At 53.5% G+C, this 18230-nt stretch overlaps 1 protein-coding gene across 1 annotated transcript in view; it reads right to left on the bottom strand.

Annotated features, from left to right (window-relative positions):
- Positions 1 to 1241: 1241 nt before the first annotated feature.
- The window catches only part of DUOX1 (dual oxidase 1), a gene marked incomplete at its 5' end in the record, with an annotated part of 30425 nt that continues 13436 nt past the window's right edge, over positions 1242 to 18230 (bottom strand). The window contains 16 exons of the mRNA XM_081138391.1: positions 1242 to 2024; positions 2702 to 2830; positions 2938 to 3093; positions 4182 to 4340; positions 4587 to 4816; positions 5227 to 5380; positions 9259 to 9386; positions 10801 to 10850; positions 11093 to 11192; positions 11720 to 11950; positions 12260 to 12438; positions 13002 to 13127; positions 13522 to 13591; positions 15737 to 15912; positions 16179 to 16272; positions 16543 to 16768. Coding sequence (XP_080994517.1) covers positions 1902 to 2024; positions 2702 to 2830; positions 2938 to 3093; positions 4182 to 4340; positions 4587 to 4816; positions 5227 to 5380; positions 9259 to 9386; positions 10801 to 10850; positions 11093 to 11192; positions 11720 to 11950; positions 12260 to 12438; positions 13002 to 13127; positions 13522 to 13591; positions 15737 to 15912; positions 16179 to 16272; positions 16543 to 16768 — 2331 coding nt within the window. The 3' untranslated portion in view covers positions 1242 to 1901. The remainder of the gene's footprint in view (positions 2025 to 2701; positions 2831 to 2937; positions 3094 to 4181; positions 4341 to 4586; positions 4817 to 5226; positions 5381 to 9258; positions 9387 to 10800; positions 10851 to 11092; positions 11193 to 11719; positions 11951 to 12259; positions 12439 to 13001; positions 13128 to 13521; positions 13592 to 15736; positions 15913 to 16178; positions 16273 to 16542; positions 16769 to 18230) is intronic.

The raw sequence follows: 18230 nt of genomic DNA, 5'->3' as shown, positions 1-18230 counted from the left end.
TGGGGCCCTGCCGCCGCCTCCATTCCCTGAAGGATGGTTCGGACCCAGGGACCTGCGGCTCGCGGCCGAAGCTGTCAGGGGCGTCCGCGAGCGCCCCCTGTCGGCCCCGCCCCTAACCTTGGGCCCCGGGGCGCGGCACCACGCCCGCTGGAGGCGCCCCCGCACGCGCGCGGGCTGCAACCCGCCGAGCCCCATGGGCCCAGCCCCCGGGAGTACCCGCTGGGCCGCCAGGCGGAGCTGCTGTCAAGCCATCCAGGCCCGCCCTCCTGCTCCCGCGGGCGAGCTGAATGGAAACTCCCCAACGGTGTGAACACCCCCCCTGGGGTGGCTTCCTTGGGAGGGCAGTGTGAGGGCCTCCTCCAGAACCTAAATCTGCAACTCCCAAGCGTGATGTGAATCATGGGATTTGGGGTTTTCTAGTCCAGTGGTTAATTTATCAAAATCCAGGATATGTGATCTGACAAATGTAAGAATTCTATGGGGACCGTCGAAAGAATCACTTGAAATTGGGCACTGCTTCAGAAAATTCCCTCATAGAGGATTGCCCTGTCTTTAAGTAGACTTGGCGGGCATTCAGTCATTTTGCAGATGCAAAAACAGTTCCGGAAAGGTTAAGTGATGTGCTCATCCGGCTCAGAGAAGAGCTGGGAGTAACTGAGGTCCTGGAGCAGGCCAGGCCTACTCTGCCTCCCCGTGGGCTCCTTCTGTGTCTCAGCCCCCACCCCACCCCCTTGTGCCCATCCCACCTTCTCCAGAACCCCTCACACCTTCTCTCTCCCCCCTTCCTGATCAGGCGTCAGAAGTCTCACACTGGCCGCTGAGAGGCCCTCTGTCAGGAAGGGTGCCCCTGAGCCAGGAAAGGGGTCTCTAGCTGGGTCACTTGACCTGGGCAGGTTCCTTTATTCAGTGGATACCAGCAAACTCAGAAAATGTCTGCATCAGCATAAGTTAGCTGGCTGGCTGGGTGGCTGCTTCTGCCAGTACCTACCCCATCCTGGGGCAGAATAAAGAAACCCAGAGGGTCTGGCTGGTGTGGCTCAGCGGTTGAGCATCGACTCATGATCCAAGAGGTGACTGGTTTGATTCTTGATTAGGGCACATGCCCCGGGTTGTGGGCTAGATCCCCAGCCGGGGCTGTGCAGGAGGCAGCCCAGTGATGTTTCTCATTAATGTTTCTCTCCCTCTCCCTTCCTCTCTCTCTAAAAATCAATAAAAAAAAATTTTAAAAAAGAAGAAACCCAGAGGGCAGAAAAGTGGTTTATTTGTAAAAAAGACTATAGAACAAGAGAAGGGCTGGAGAGCACTATGTAGAGAGATATTGGGCCAGGTTCTGACTACAGTACCTGTTTAAGATCAATCGTGCTGTTAGAGTGGATACTGAGGGGGTTCCTATAAATTTCTCTCTGTGGGTCCAGCCTCTACCCTCTTCAAGGCATTTGCCAGCCCTTTTGACACTGGGGAGCCCGTTGGAGAGGGAGGATTTGGGGGAGGAGCTCTAAGATTCCAGTATCTATGCACCCACTTCATCTTTGGACTCACAGCCCCCTACACATACACACACACACACACACACACACACACACACTACTTGTCAGCAAAATTTTAAAAATTTTGAATTTTTCCTTAGTTTGGAAGAAGTGATGTCACTTTGCTGAGCTATAATAATAACTCCCAACCTCTAGTCCTCAGACAGCACCTCCCACTTCTCCAGGCTGAAACATTATGAGCCTGGGGGTCCCTGAACCCATATGGGGTGACTGACCGTAGTCACCTGGACCAAGGAGGAGGTGGGAATGGTGAGAAGGCTGAGGGAGCCAGAAATAGGAAATACAGAGGTGAGGTGAGGTGTGACCCAAACCTCTGCTCAGCAGGGCAGTGGGTGGGGCTTCTGGGCAGGAGGCCTAGAAGTTCTCGTAATGGTGGGAGAAATGAGTCCGGTCCTGCCTGTTGATGAGCTGACAGGCCTTTTCTACATTCTTTGTCATGCCGGGAGGGCCACAACTAAACACCCCAATCTTCCGGACCTGTTGGGGGAGGAAGAAGTGAAGGGTAGCTCAGTGTCCATGTTAAAGCCAGGAAGAGTCCTTGATGAGGACTCATTCCATGCTGCTGATGAAAGTTTGCTTCTACCATGCACTGAGGCCAGCTCAGTGTTTTAAAATCTAACTCAATTTTGAGAGACCTGCCCTCTGTGGGTCCCGCCTCTACCCCTTCCAAGGCATTTGCCAGCTTCAAGTGCAAGCAAGATCAGTGTTTCTGATAGCGGCTGGGTTAATCAGTTTCAAGTTGAGGGATAGCTTAGTGTCTCATGACAGACTAATCCAGTGTTTATGAGAGCAGTGCCTTGCCCAGAGTTGATGGTGAATATTAGCTCAGTGGCCAGGGTGAGGCCAGGCTCACTAGCTCACTATTAGTGGTAAGGGTAGCTCTGAGTTTATGGTGACTACTAGCTCAATCACTGAGCTATTCCTTCTGAACAAGGCATCATGGCTTCAGAAGGTGGCAAGTTCCTGTCACCTGCCTCCCCCATTAGCCCCTCAGGGTGACCCCCCCTTCTTCCCATTTTATTACCCCACCAACCTCATGGGATGATGAGTTCTCATAAGCAGTCAGTTTCTTCCCTGATGGAGCAGGTTTGGGAGCTTTGCTCAAACCCCAGATAATAAACTGAAGAGAACCTAGATACGGGATGGGGACTGACCTGTGGGTGAACCTCCTGCAGGGAGTTAAAGAAGGGCTCGAAGGGGGGGCGACCAAAGTGGGTGACAGAGCGCAGGCCTGTGAACAGACTCCGGTTCAGCACCTTCTGGAAGTGACGCTCGCAGATGTACTGGTGGAGAAACAAATGGAGGAGGAAGGTCAGAGCCAGCCAGAGCCAGGGTCGACTCCTAGCCCAGGTGGTGACCTACCCACCCTGCTTGGCCAGCCCTGGCGTACCAGCATGGTGGTCCTGAGGTCGAACTTCTCAGCCAGCTGGGTGATGTAGATGTGCACGGACACCAGGTCCTGGTGGTCATTCTCCTCCACCTCCCGGATGATGTCAGCCAGCCACTCGAACTGCCGCTGGGTCCGTGTCACCCAGATGAAGTAGATCTGGGGAGAGGGCTGGAGCTCAGGACCCAGCTCAGCTCAGGTTCCCTATATCCCAGGGATTGACACACCAATAGAACTCTTCTGGCCAGCTTGTGCCTCTCCCCAGACACCCTGGGGAGATGGGGGAGATGGGGCCACAGGACATGGAGAGGTGCAAGTGAGTGACAGTGTAGGGCATCTGAAGGTCTGATCAGGTGGGAAGCAGCTTTTTCACGCTGAGCCTGTCCTGTCACTCTCTCTAATGGCTGCTGGGCTCCCAACCAACCTAAGCCCAGGAGAGGGTCCCACTAAGGGGCTTGTCACAGAACGTCTTCAGGGAAGACACAGCTGGCTGCATGGCGGAGATGGGAATGGACTCAAAAGGAGACCAGGGGGATGGAAGCTTCCTTGGGGGGACCCATCTCCAGCTTCTGATGGGGAGAAGTAGGGCTGTGTGGATTAAGCAGCAGCAGCAGAGCTGGCTTGGACAGAGGAGCAGGGAACTGTCTGTCACCCTCTGAATGCTGACAGCATACGGGCCGGGCCTCTGCCTGCTGCATTCCTGTGTTCCTGATTCACCTGCCAGGCCTAAAGAGACAAGCAGGGGCCTGCCACCAGGTGCAGGCTGGGGTGAAGGAGCCTTGCATGGAGGGGTCCTTAGGGCCTGCGCTGTGTTCCTGGACCAGCCATGCCCATCAGCCCTGCCTGCCACCTCCTCTCCTCTTCCTCTTGAGAGCAAAGCCAGTTTCACTTGTGCCCTACCCCAAGAGTGCCCTTCCTTCTCCCAGCCTGACACTGCCTCAAGTGCTAGCCTCCTCTGAAAGGTGGAATGGGTTTCTTCATCACTCTCCAATCCTGCTTGGAGGGATCTCAGAAGCAAACCCTATGTGGGGTGCTTCATAACTGAAGGAAGGAGCCTGGGGGTATCAACAAACTAACTCTGTCCTTTAGGATCTGGGGATCTATTGACCACCCCAACCCCCAGGACCAGGCCAGCTTGGCCTTTCCTACACTAGGGAGATCAAGAACAGAGGCAGGAGAGACAGGCACAGATGGACACAGTGATTGGGAGCAAGGGCCATGGGCTGGCCAGAGGAGTGGGGGCTTACCTTCTTGCAGAACACTTGGCAGCTGACTGATGACTTGAAGACCAGGTCTTTAAGGATGGAGGCAAAGGGGGTGACCCCAATGCCCCCTCCTACCAGTACTGACACCTCAAACTTATGCCACTCCTGGTGGCCCTCTCCAAATGGTCCATCGAGGTACAGCTGCAGGGAAGGGAGTGGGTTTGAGTTAAGCTCTCAGCTATCACCGTAGTTCTGAAGCCAGAAATGAGAGGCAAGAAAAGGCAGGTAGGCTTATGGAGTGAGGGGGGAGTGGGGGACTATGGCTTTAACTGGAACAGCCAGTCTCCGGATGGGGGAGGGAGGGACACAATGGGCATCTAGTGCTGCAGTTAAGGCCTGTTAAGGGGTTGTGGGAGCATGTGGCACATCTGGTCTGGGTCTGGGCACCTTCGGGTATCTGGCACAGCCATCAGTCAGGGGTGAATAAATCTCTCTGAGGCGAGTGGTCCAGGGCCCGGCCGCCCGGATGTGCAGACTGAGAGTGTCCTCGTGGGGCGCAGAAGTCAGTGTGAAGGGGTGGTACTCGGTGGTGCCCAGAGCCAGGCAAGCAATCCGCACCCACTGTCCTGACTTGTACTCAAAGCCTTGGGGCCGCTGAAACTGCAGGTGGGTCACTCCTGAGGAAGGAAGGTAGGTGAGGGGCTACTGTCCTGAACCCAGCAACAATGTGGTCTCCAGAGAGTTCCCCCACCTGCAGCCTCAGCTCTGCTTCTGGAATATGCCAGGGGGACCTCACCCCATCAGTAGTCCTTACTCTCCTCAGGCCATGTCTGTCCTGAGGAGGGGTTGGGCAACACTGGGGCTGGTGGTCAGCAGGGCAAGGGGCAACCTGACCTGGGCTCCTCCTCTCTGTTATGAAAGAGGCTCAGGACCCCTGGCAAAGAGCTTCTTTTACCAGCTCTCTCATCCCTTCCACTCCAAGGCCCCTGCCAACTCCACGGGGCCAGGCTAGGAGATTGCAAGGTCCAGGATCTGTTCTGCTTCCTCAGTACCACCGAGCTGGTCCCCTGACAGCCTAGGCTTGTACCTGAGGGCAGCAGCTCTGCCTTCACCACGCTGATCTCCACCTTCTTCCGGCTCAGGCTCACCAGCTTGTCCCCGCCATAGATTAGTGCCGGGACCAGGAAGAAGATGTGGAAACGGGGCAGCTGGATCAGGCCGAAGCTGCTGTGGATGATGATCTGAATAGAGTGAAGAATACAGCTCAGACCCAGATGCACCCACAACAGGACCTGAGGCCAGCTCAGGGCTGACTCCTGCATCCTTCCCCCACTGGCACATCCAATCCCACCTCACCATGTGCCATGCTCCTTCAAGGTTCCAAAACCTAGCCATTCCCAAGCCCATCCTCCAAAGCATCCACAATAAATAAGACTACTGAGGCTCTCTGACACCATCCTAGACCAAGCCTCGTCAACTCACCTATACTCATGCAGTAGTCTCCTAACTGGTTTTCTACTGGGTTGCCCCACTGTGATGGATTCTCCTCAAGGCAGCCAGTGTGACTTTTTAAAGTTCATTTTATCATGTCATCCCCAGCTTTTAAAGCCCTAGTGGCCTTCCCATTGCACCTCAGGCCTTGTGATGCTCTGATTCCTGCCTGCCAGTGTTTCCTTCTTCCTGTTCTTCCAACACGGCAAGTCCTTTCTGCTTTGGGACCTTTGCGCCTGCTGTTCCCTCTGCCAGGAATGCCCTTCCCCTGGTTTTTGCTATGATTACCTCCATCTCATTTTTCAGGCCTAAGCAGAAACACTACCTCCTCAGGCCTTCCCCCAGTCCTCTCTGTCACAGCTCCCTGTTAACTCCCTTCAAGTCACTTGTCATCCACAATAATTTTGTTTCTTCATTCGTTGACGTGTTTACTGTTGTTTTCCCCAGGGGAATGTTAGAGTAGGTACTCTATCCATTGTGTTTGCAGCTATTCTCTCAGCTTCTAGCAGTTTCTGCCTGGAACACGGTAGGCACTCAATAACTGTTGAGTCAATGAAAGGGGTTTCCTCAATTTAGCCTCTCCCTTTGGAGCCTAAGAACACCTAACTGGTCTCCCTTTCCCGTGAAATAACTGGCAGGCATTGTCCAGCTCTAGCCCTTTCTCCAATAAGCTGGTCAGACACTCCTTGCCCCATTCCTCCCACTTGCTTGCTCCTGAGTCTGGTCAGTCTGGCTTCCCTCTCCACCTTTTCTCAGGATCTGCTCACTGAGGGCTAACGAATGGCCAAACCCTGAGGTCTTTTTTATTATTATTAATTTTTTTAAAAAATTGATTTCACAGAGAGGAAGGGAGAGGGAGAGAGAGATAGAAACATCAATGATGAAAGAGAATCATCAATTGGCTGCCTCCTGCACGCCCCCTGCTGGGGATTGAGCCTACAACTCGGGCATGTGCCCTGACAGAGAATTCAACCATCATCTCCCGGTTCATGGGTGGATGCTCAACCACTGAACCACACTGGCCAGGCCTGAGGCTTTCTTTCAGACCACTTTTGTTCCCGTCCTTGGCAGCCTGTGGCACAGTGACCACCCCCTCCTCAACACTTCTGCAACAATGCTCTACTGGGTCTCGCTCCTCTCAGGCCACTCACTTTACATCTCCTGCACTCACTCTGTTCCTTCTCCACCCCCAACCCTGTGTGTTGCCCAAGCCTGATTTCCTCACCCTCTGCTTTTGCCTTTCTATGCTTTCCCACGTGGTGCGGCCTCTCAGCTGAGCCACAGCCCCTCAGCTTCAGGGCAACTCACACAGGTCCACCATGTCCTGCCACCACCTAACACCCTATGGCTATCCACAGCCAGGCCTATCTCCTCTGTGCCCGGAATATTCTGTCATCATTCACACCTCCGCACTTGTGCTCATGCCCTTCCTTCTACCTGAAATGCTCTTCAGTTTCCACTCTGCCCTGTTAAACCTTAGCTTATCTCTCCTTAAGGCTTGGCCCAAGTCCCATCTTCTCCCTGAAGTCTTCTCTAACCAGTTTGGCTCAAGTGAAACTCCTTTCAATGAGCTCCTGTAGCTTACTTTTTGGAACACTCAGCTCAGCAATTAATCTTGTATTGTCTGCTCGTTTTGATCATTTTACATGCATTTTACATTTATCTCTGAGGCAAATCCTAAATTCCTGAGGGCAGAGCTTAGAGTTTCCCCTTCCTCTGCAGGGCTTAGCACTGAGCTAGGACATAACAGACTCTGAACATGTAACTGTGAAACTGGACTCTGGTTCCTCATTCAGCTCTTCCTTCTCCCAGTTGAGTGTTCCTGAATTCTTGAGTCCTTCCCCCACAGGATTTACTTGAACCTCTCTGAGCTCTCCTCTGAACTGGCTCCAGTCCCCCAAGTTCCTCTTTCATTGTGGAGCCCACGCCCACCCCCAAGGCTTTCTGAGCATCCAACCAGGCTGAGAACAATGTCAGGGTGACCTCATGCTTATACACCCTGTTTGGTGTTGGCTCTACTTTTAAATCACAAAGCTGCGGCAGACTCATGGTTGACTTGAGGAGATGGGGGAGCAGCCTGCCAGCTCAGCTTTGGCTGTGCTAGCCCAGCCCTCTCCAGCCTGGATTAGGAGCCTGTACAGCCTTCTCAGGGATTACTCCACAATGGATCCTTTACTTGTAACTTCTCTTTCTGCCTGAGGTCAAGTGTCCACACCTGTGATAAATGGGAAGGAAGCAGGTGTTCTGGCCCTGATCTACCCCCAGGGGAGATGCTCCCAAGCGGCCAGGGCTAGGACTGCCCAGCAGAGGGGACTACATCTTTCTGAGATGCTGACTTCCCTGCTGGCAGGAAGGGTGGCTCTGAACTCCAGTGATCCCCCAAACCAGAGATAAATCAGAAAGGGATCTTGGTCTCAAGGAGCCAGTCTCCCATTAGTTCAAAGAAGCTGCTCTATCACCAGGAACAAGAACATTATCTCTGCCCCTACCAGAAACAGTAACCCAGGGTGCTAGGGCTCCACTCATTACTGACAAGATGGAGATGAAGGGTTGAATTAGCCAGAGAGAGATTTCTTTGGAAAGAAACATCAACAGTTCTAGGAAACAACCTAAGCCGAGGCTGGGTAATCATCTTCAGGACTGTGAAGTGCCAAGCCTCACGTAAGATGGAAACAGACCTCCTACCTATCAGTGAGGATAGAACTGGACCTGGAGAAGGCAGGGCCGACCACAGGTGCCAACCTGACCCAGGCAATGGGAGGCCCCTGTGTGCAGTTCTGCCCGGAGCCAGGTGATAGAGAGGGGAGCCATATGGACTATGCCTTTCTTCAATGCTCGCAGCCAAACTATCATCAGTGGGACACAGGGGACTTGGAACTTTGTTTAGCTTCTCAACAAGGCCCTCAGGATGCCCTTTGGGGAACTACCTGTGTCCGTGAGCAAGGCAGGCCAAGAAGAACCGTGACACGGGCACAGATCAAAGTCACCTCTGAAAGAGTTGAAGCAGCTGATGATAAACCCAGGGAAGGGTGAAGAAAACAGGACAGGAGAAAGGAGGGAATGTGAAGGAGGTCAGGCAGGAGCCCAGATTAAAGAGAAGGAAAGGGGACAGGTGGAGTCCTAAAAATCCATTTTATCAACAGTCCAAGTGAAGACATTTGGAGCAAGGTCATTAACTTTATAGGTGGCACTTAGCTGGGTGGGGTGGCTAACATCTTAGAAAACAGGATCAGAACAAAAGGGTAAAACCCAATTAAGATAAGTTTCTCTAAAAAAGGGTGATTCTCCCTGGAGTGTAGGCAGTCTACCTAGGAGCCCAAACAGGCCACTCAAAGTAGACAAAGACTGGCTGAGCAAAATGATGTGGGAGTGTCTGCAAGGAATGCAGATCAGTCTGCTAGAGCTGCTACTACAAAACCCACGCCGGCAAGTCCATCTCCCAAGTGCTGCATATTGGGGTTGGTCTACTCGAGAGCCTCCTACTATCATCTCCCTCTTTTAAATGACAAATGAAGAGGATACTTGAAATAACTAAGGGGATAAAGAACCGATGTCTCAGCCCTCACTGCCTCCCTGGGAACATCTTGCCCAGACCCCACTAGCCTGGCTCAGAGGCAGAAGCCCTCACCAGGACGTAGAGCAGGATGTAGAGGTGGTGGGTCAGCCAGAAGCCCCGGAAGCTGCGGCGCCGGAAGTGGTGGGAGGCGAAGACGTACATGATGGCCAGGACCAGGAGCATTATGACCCCCGTGAGGCCTGCAAAATGAACAGGGGGTGAAGGGCAAAGGAGTAGGGCTGCTCTGAGCCTGCCAAGGATCTGGATCCCTTTTCCACACCACTGTCCTGGGGAGAGGGTGGGGAAAGCCCCAGCCTCTTCCTCTGTTCCTCTCCCCTCACACCCCTGATAACAGGGACTTTCATTCTACAGACCCTACTCATCCATTACAGACCTTGTCTTGATATTTTTCAAGTACCTATATCATTATTTGTTTTATGTCCATCACTTTCCTGACTCCTAGGTTCACAAGAACAGGGACCAGGTTAGACTAGTTCACTACTGAATCCTAGTGCCTAGTGTAGGGCCTGGCACACCGTGGGCCTTATATAAATGATGCTGAATGAATGAATGAATGCATGCATGCATGGGGCTCTGGGCCCTGAGCCGGACTCAACATTGCAGGCCCTGCCTCATGGAGTGAAGGCTTGGCCCACATACCTGCAGCACTCCACTTAGGTGCCACAGCACACAGCATGAGCACTGGCACAGCAGAGCCCCACTGGGTTCAGTCCTGAATTGATGGGAGGCTCCACTTCACAGGGAAGCCTAGAGCTGGGCTACCCAGGAGGGAGATACTGGAGCCAGGATGGGAGTGCAGAGGCCAGAGGATGGCCCCTCAAGTGATCAAGGAGGAGAGAGGCAGAAATTAGGAAGATTAGAGCCCTAAAGTACGGCAAAGCAGAGGTTAAGAAGGGATCTAACTGAAGACTGTGAAGTACAGAACGGAGAGGAGAACATAAACACAGCCTTATCCCCAAAACCCCAGTGTGCAGGAATTAGCAAGCACTCTTTGAAGTTCAAAGCATATCATTTTAGGATTAAAAAAAATAAAAAGTTTAAAACTGTGCTTTGTATCACAGAGGAGTGAGTGTAGAAAACGTGTTACCCCAAGGAAGGAACAGACTGAAAATATAAATGGGTTCAAGAAGTGTTTGAATAGATTCACAGCTAATAGCCCTAAAACGGGTGATTATGGGGAGTTAGGAATATGCTCTAAACAGCCCTTGTCAAGACAGACTAAAAGGAGGTGGGGGGGGGGGTGTCTGCCTGGCTTGACAAAAAGCCTGGTCCTTCCCCCACGACGCTGGGGCACAGTATTTCTCAGAGCCACTGTCCTGGTAGGTGTGTGCGTTGAGAGAGTGGAGGGGGACATGCCCATTCCACAGAAGGAGGAACTAGTTCAGAGTCGGGGTGGGAGCCCAGTCAAGCTCCTGAGAGAAGTACTGGAAAGCAGTCTCCTACTGCCCAGGAGAGTCCTCGGGGCCAGAGGGCAGAGCCTGACTCACCATGAGAGCCCAGTGAGCACAACTGGGCTGCTCTGTGGTAAACAGAACCCAGAACCTGGAGCTTGGAACCAAGCCCAGAAATTCACGGAGCAGGAAGGGTTCTCACCTGGCACAGTCTGGAAGAACCACCAGTAATACTTCTGGGGAAACTCGGACCTGTGGGGAAGGGGAATGCAAGGAAGGATCCTGAGAGATGTCTGGGACTTCCAGAAAGGACCCCAACAGATGAGGCACCCCAACCCAGCTACTAGTCTCCCTTTCTGCTGACTTGGAGCTGGGGGTTCAGGCTGGTCATTGTCTGTCCTATAACCTAGAAGGTGACACTCTCCTCTGAGCCAAGGTAATTTGCTTCTTTCTACTCACAAATAATACACCCCTTCCCCTCACTCGCTACTCACCCATCATCATGGAAGAGGCCAGGGAAGAGGCAGGACAGGATGCTGAGCGGGCTGATGGAGAACAGGTACACGTTCACCACATGGCCTGCGCTGTGTAAGACTAAAACCAGACAGGGTGGGGTGAGCCTGGGGGCAGCGGGGTGGGGGTGCTCAACCCATTCAGCCCAAAGTGGAGAACTCCAACCAGCCAGACTTGGGGGCCTGAGGAAGGACCCTAGGGGGTTGGATTTCTGCTCTCTGATCACCTTTCTGTTCCTCTCCATGTCCCCTACACACACCATCCATGAACACAACCATGAGTCCAAATTATGCATTATAAGTTCACTCCTTTGGTTCCTCCCACGGAATTATGTTTTAAAACATAAACGTGAGATAGCACATTACGCGCACTCATTCTGGGGTGTTGGTAACTTGTCAGCTGGAGGCTGGTAAGGTGACCCTGAAAGCGTGGAAGAGGCACCGCGCAGGGAGCGGGGGAGGCCAGTGCGGGGCTCCTGGGCTTATTTCACATCTGGCTGGAGCCACCTCCATCCTTACACACTCAAGCTAAGTGCAGGGCTCTCAGAGGAGGGGAAGCCAGTCGGCGGCGGGAGGGCGTGGAGAGGACCCCGGGACCCCAGGCCCTGCCTGTGAGCACGATGGCAGTGGAGGCAATGAGGCGATGGAAGTCCACGGCCGCGTCGAAGGGCACGTAGCGGTTGAGGAAGGTCTCGCGCAGGAAGGTGATGAGGTTGCGGCACATGGTGAGCAGGATGTAGGAGAACATGAAGGAGATGCTGGCGGCCGTGCCCCGCGACAGGATGATGCCCACATAGGTGGTCTGGGCAATGCCCGAGGGTGGCGAGGCAAAGGCGTAGTCTGCGGAGGGGCCGGGTGGGTGAGGGAGGAGCAGTGCCGAGGAGAGAGCGCGCCGCTGAGGGAGGTGGACCGCAGCCCCCGCCAGCACGGCCGCTGTGGCCTCCCCAAGTCTTCACTCAAGCTGGGCGGAGCACCCTCAGGAGGCCCCGCCCCAGGCTGTCACTCACCGCTCGCCCCGCCCCGCCCGCCCCGTCACCCAAGCAGGCCCCGCCCCAGGCTGTCACTCACCGCTCGCCCCGCCCCGCCCGCCCCGCCACCCAAGCAGGCCCCGCCCCCAGGGCGCCCCCCCCCCCCCCAGGCGGTGCTCACAGTAGGCCCTCTCGAGGAAGAGGCCCGCGGCCACGGCGTAGAACACGGCCACGCAGCCGATGTGGCGCCGGTAGTTCTCGATGAAGCGCTTGAACTGCTGCACGGTCTGGTGACGACGGCTCCGTTGAAACTTTTGTCGGTGAGCCTCGGTGAACAGCAGGGGCTGAAACAACGTGACCCTGGGAGACAGGGAGTCTTGGCTCTCAGGTGGGGACCCAACGCTAGTGCAGCCTCGCTCCCCAGAGGGGAGAAAAGGGCCCCGAGTTACTCAAGCTAAGCATGGTCGAGAGTCCCAAGGCTATTACCACACTCTTCAAGCGAGCTGTCGATGTAAGGACGCCTCACAAGTGGTCACCGGGTCCGTTCATCCCAGGGGAGGCGCTGCATCTACCCCAGTTCTCACTCACACTCAGACAGCCCCCTGCCCTCCCAGTCTGTAGCTCCCAACTCCCAAGGCTCTAGTCTTACTATACTGGGAGTCTCAAAGGACGCCTCCTCCAGGAAGCCTTCCCTGTCCTCCCAGTCGGAGACGAGCATTTCCTTGAGCTCTGAGGCCCCTTGCTCTTAGCACCATTATACCGTTCATCAGTGGAACATTGCAATTTTCAGTGTACCAGGCTATCTCATCAGACTGTGATATTCTGAGGCCATGCTTAGCACAGTGCCTGGCACCAAGTAATCAATGTATGCATGCTGAAAAGATGGATGAACTGCCTGGGCTTAGGGGGAGGAGCAGGCTTACTTCTTGCCAAACCTCCGTCGAATCTCCTGGGGAGGATCTGTGTCCATGGGGCATTGCAGTCTCTGTGGTGTCAGCTCCACCTCGACATCACTGCCCGAACAGCGAGCACTCACTCTGGGAGAGGGACTAGGACAGGAATGCAGGAGACAGGATCTTGGTTACCTAAGCCACTTGGTGCTCTGTTGCCCCTGGTCTGCCTCCATACCCACTCTGTTGAGGAAGGGTCAGAGCTCTCAGTCAGGGGACAGCAGGATTCCCAAAGAGACCTAGATAGAGAATGAGTCACATGCTGGGGGGCCTAGCCAAGGCTGTCATATATAGCTATGCCCTTTACAAGGGCATCTGACCCAGGCTACAGGTGAGTGCAGGGCTGTGTCTGCAGAGTAAAAAGTGCTTTTTTATAATTTACATGAAGGCTTGATGTGGGCTAGTGGAGGCTGTGATCCCAGTCATTTTGGGGAGAGAAAGGGCAACTCCCTGACCCCAGCCCTCACTCCAGCATTCCCAGACGAGGGCTCACCAGAGCTTATCCTGGCTGACGTAGGAGGCTCTCCGGCAGAGGTCCTTGATGACTTCAGGCACTTCCACCCCTGCAAAATGCAGAGCGGGCCTAGGGAGCAGCTCAAGACCCAGAGCCTCAGGAGGACCTGGCTCAAATGTCTGGACACTGTAGAGGGTCCCTGGCCAATACCCTGCCACTGGGTGCCCCAGTCTCAGCCTGTGTCCCCAAAGGGAACTAGACTCAATCAAGGGTGGGCAGAGAGAAGGCCTGGAGCAAAGTTGGCCAAGCAGGCTCCCCTGAGTGTGCGTCCACCTTCAGTCTCACTCCTGGGACTAGAATCAGGCTCATGGGGTAGAGTTCAGGAACTGTATGCAACCTGTCTGCTAAGATCATTCTGTCACAAAACCCTGCTTATGACCCTCCAGCTTAAAATCTCCCAAAAGTTAAGTGTAGAATCTAGGTGGTACATATATGGAAGATCACTATAAAATTCTTTCCACTCTTCTGTGTTTGTTCATAAGAAAATGTTGGGGGGAAACAACCTTTCCAGGAGCTGCCTGTTGTTTCCTGTCTGGGCTGAGTGCTTAGGGGCAGGGCAGGACTGAGCAGAGGTTCTCACAGGAGGCCTGGGAATCTGCACGTCACTTCCAAGCGCTAAACCAATCCTGAATATTACCCTGGTCTATAGGCCAGAGGCAAAAGTGATTACAGTGAATTTAATGAAATCAGAGTGTTTAAAACAAAGTATAGATGTCTATCCTCTCAAATGCTTTAGCAAATAGCAAATGTGGTAAAAACAGTAACAAAGAATGCTGGGTCTGCATTCTACCAACTCTCCTCCCACCCTGGGCATGGGAATCCCTGACCAGAGGCCCAGCTGTGCCTTGACAAATCTAGGTGAGGAGGAAAGGGATGCTCCTTGTACTATTCTTGTACCTTTTCTGTAGGTTTAAAATGTTTCAAAGTAAAATTTGGAGGAAACAGTAAAGCACAACAATTAAAAGCCAAACAGGACTGACTGGGTAGTTCAGTTGATTAGAGCATCATCAAGATACGCCAAGGTTGCGGGTTCAATCTCAGAGCACATACAAGAAGCAAACAATGAATGCATAAATAAGTGTAAAAACAAAGCTCTCTCTCCCAAGTAAAAATAATTTTTTTTTTTTTGTAAATGCCAAACAAAATAATACTCATTGCTAACCTTCTACTTAATCTTCCTTTCCCAAGCCTGGACCTTCCCCCACCCCAGGGATTGGATATCCCTGGGACTCAGGCCTAGGCTCACTTGAGGGTGCACACCTGCCCTTGCTCTGCCCTCAGGCCTGGGCGCCTGCTGCCCTGGCTGCCTGGGAAAAGTGAAAAGCTGCAGAATCAAGAATGCTGGGTCTGCACTCTACCAACTCTCCTCCCACCCTGGGCATGGGAATCCCTGACCAGAGGCCCGGCTGTGCCTTGTCTAACTTTCCCCTCTCCCCCATCTGGACTGCTCAGCTCCCCCAGGCTCTCATAATCCTGGGAGGGGCTGGGTTTGGTTTCAACATGCCCCAGTAAGAATCCCAGGCTGTGAAGACACCGCAACAGCTCAGAGCAGGCCACAGGCAGTCCCTCTGCTTGCTCTCTGCCCACTCCTCACCCTGATTCTAGCCCCACCCACCTGAGTCAGACACAGGTGGGGCAGGAAGTAGGGGGAAGAACAACAGAAGTGGGTCTCCATGCACTCAGCAAACATTTACTGAGCACTCCTCCAGGGGATAAAGTGGCAAACAAAACCAGAGCACCCACCACCACCAGAAACCCCAGCTGAGGTGGGTATGGCCAGGGTAGAGTTGTAACGAGGAGACACTGTTTCCCCCCTGCACTGGGTTCCAGGCACAGGGGTCTTTGACAAAAAAGAGGAATTCCAGCTGCCATCTCCCACCCCATCCTGACCCTGCCCACCCCACCAGCAGGGCTGCATTATGACTTTTGTGGATCTTAGGCACTGTTTGTCTTCCTGGACCCCTTCCTCCATTAAAAAAATGAATTAAAAATTCTATATCATAATTGTGTTGGTGTAAAGAATATAATCCAGGATGGATACATTATTATCTATTTGTTATTACTATACTCATTCTTTTCTTCTGATTTTAAATGAAATGAAAACATTCCTGTGGACTCCCAAAATATGTGGGCCCTGTGTACTGTGCCCGCTGTGCCTAATGGATAAGTCAGCTCTGCCCCCAGGCTCCCTCACCTTTGACACAGAGCTGTGTGAAGCGGAGCTCGCTGTCGTGGTCCCGCAGCATGAAGTGGAAGTCCTCCCACGTCAGCTCCTCCTTGTCCTGGAAGCCTGACTCCCGGAACATGGACTCCACCACCTCCGCCAGCTGGGCCTTGGACAGGCAGTTGTTGGAGATCTCAATGAAGGACCTGGGGATCGGGGGAGAGGAGCCATCAGGCCCTGACAAGGGGCCCGGGGCCTAGACACAAGGGCCCACTGTCCATCCCATCAGGCCTTCACAGCCCACATGGAAGGACCCCAACTGGCCAAATCCCAAGCCCCCTCCTAGCTATAAGCTTATGGGTGAGAAGGAGGAGGCCCCTGCTCTTTACCCTCCTGCTTCCTCCATGTCCCACCTCTTTCCCCTGGCAGTCCCTGCTCTGGCCCACTCTCCTGGCTGTCCCACTGGACCAACCTCAGCATCCTGATGAACTCATCCTTGGAAATGAGACCATTCCCATCAAAGTCGTACATGCGGAACATAAGGCGAGACTTCTCCTCAGGGGAGCCTGGGAGAAGAAGGACCCTATGAGAGGCCCAGATCACCTGCCTAAACCCCAGGGTGGCCAGAAGGGGGCTTCCACTAGTGTGACCCACTGCTGGACACAGTGAGGGGCCGCTCTGCTTCCCGACCCTACCTGGGTGCTCCCAGATGCCTGCCAAGGCTAGAGATCTGGCCCCAGTGCTTCCCCATCTCCAACAGGTCAGCTACACTCCAGCCTCAGTCTCTAGCCCCTTCCATCTTCTCCTATCTGAACAATCACTCCCTCCTCCACTACCTTTCATGAAGACCACCAGGATGTCCAGGAACTCCCGGAAGGACAGGTAGCCATTGCCATCTTTGTCGGCCAGAGAGAACATGGACTCCACAAACATGTCCTGGGGCTTGAGGCCCAGAGAGTTGGCAAACTCAGCCCTGCTGAGCTCGCACGTCAGGGCCTCCTGCACCTTCTGTGATGAGTCCAGGGGCAGGGTCCCTGCATCCGCCTGGTCGATGTCCAGCACCTGCACCCGGGCAGCAGCAGAGGGAGGAAGAGAAGGAGACAGGGATTCCTTGACTTGAAGGCCAGTTGAGGTTTGTAGGAGCCACCTTTTAAGGTGCCTACCCAGCACCCCCCACCAAGCACTGCCCCATAAGCCCTGTGGGTGGTCCCTGTGGCCATTTATTCTATAGAACCCTGGCCCTGTGTGTTAGCTGGCTGAACAAAGGATGCACACTTGAGCCAAGCAGGAGACCTGGAATCGGGACTGAGAGGTCTTAGGTCTGTTTTGACCTGAGCACAGGAAAACTCAGAAGTTGTGGACCACCCTGTTCCTCCAAGTGCTCGGAGACACAGAGACAGAGCAAAGCAATGGCACAGAGAAAAAGGAGGCAGCCTAAAAGAGGAGTGGCCTTGTTTGCTGACAGCTTTCCCTTTCCTGGTCCTTTCCAGGCCAGGTCACAGTCCTCCCTTTGGAATTCCTGAGACACCACTATATCCTCAGAGTCAACTGACGCCTTGTCAATGCTAGCCTGAGCGGGTTGTTCTTATATCCAGAGTTTTAACTGAGAAAAAACTTCAGCTGGGTTGAGAAAAAGCTGGGCTTGGGAAGGGGAAATTCTCATCATGAGCCATCTTCGGTCCACCCAAGGGGCTACCCCAGCTTCAGAAGAACAGACGACGAGGGAAGCAAGCAGGCTGCAAACCATAACACCTGTGCTTCCTGCCTGTTAACCAGACCCCCTTCTTCAAGCCTGGCGGTGGTTTCATGAGATAAACCTTGTTTCTTGAAACAAGGTGCTTTAGTGGAAAGAACCTGGGGCCAGAGGCAAGAGACCTAGGTTCATGTCCCAGCTGTGCCATTGTCTCACTGTGTGGCCTCAGGCAAGTCTGTTCAGTTGTCTGGCATTCATTTCCTCACCTGCCCTACCCAATAACCTCACAGGGTTATTGTGAGAATCAATAAGAGAGGCTTATGAAAATATCTGAAAGCTGAAAGCACTGTGCAGGTAAATAGAAAGGGCTGGCAGCTACCCTGGGAAACAGTAGCACAGCCTCACCTCTCAACACAGGAAGTTCTCTTTCTTAGCCCTGGCAGATCCTGAACTGAGTGGAGGTGCCCAGGTCAGGCCCAGGCCCTGTCAATGAGTCACCCCTGCAGGGGGACCTTCCATTCTAGTAAATACTCAGGTTCAACTTGTTGGAGGAGTAAGTGACCTAGTCATGGGCACACAGTCAATGACCATTAAGTGGTAGCTTCCCTCATGAATCCCCTCTCCAGCTACACAACCCTGCTCCTCCCTCTCAAAAACTGATTCTTTGCCCTTCTACCAGACCCTTCTGCTCAGTCCTTTCTGCTCCTTTCTTCTGAGCCAAAACTTTTCCAACTTTGAGTCCTTGCCAAACTCACCTCCACCATAACTTTACACCCACCTGAAGCCTCACAGAAAAACTCCTAGACCACTTATTTCCTGGGCCACTTTTAT

Source organism: Miniopterus schreibersii (assembly GCF_964146895.1).
Source record: "Miniopterus schreibersii genome assembly, chromosome: 1".
NCBI lineage: Eukaryota > Metazoa > Chordata > Mammalia > Chiroptera > Miniopteridae > Miniopterus > Miniopterus schreibersii.
The sequence above is the reverse complement of the archived record's forward strand: the minus strand, read 5'-3'. Positions and strand labels throughout refer to the sequence as shown.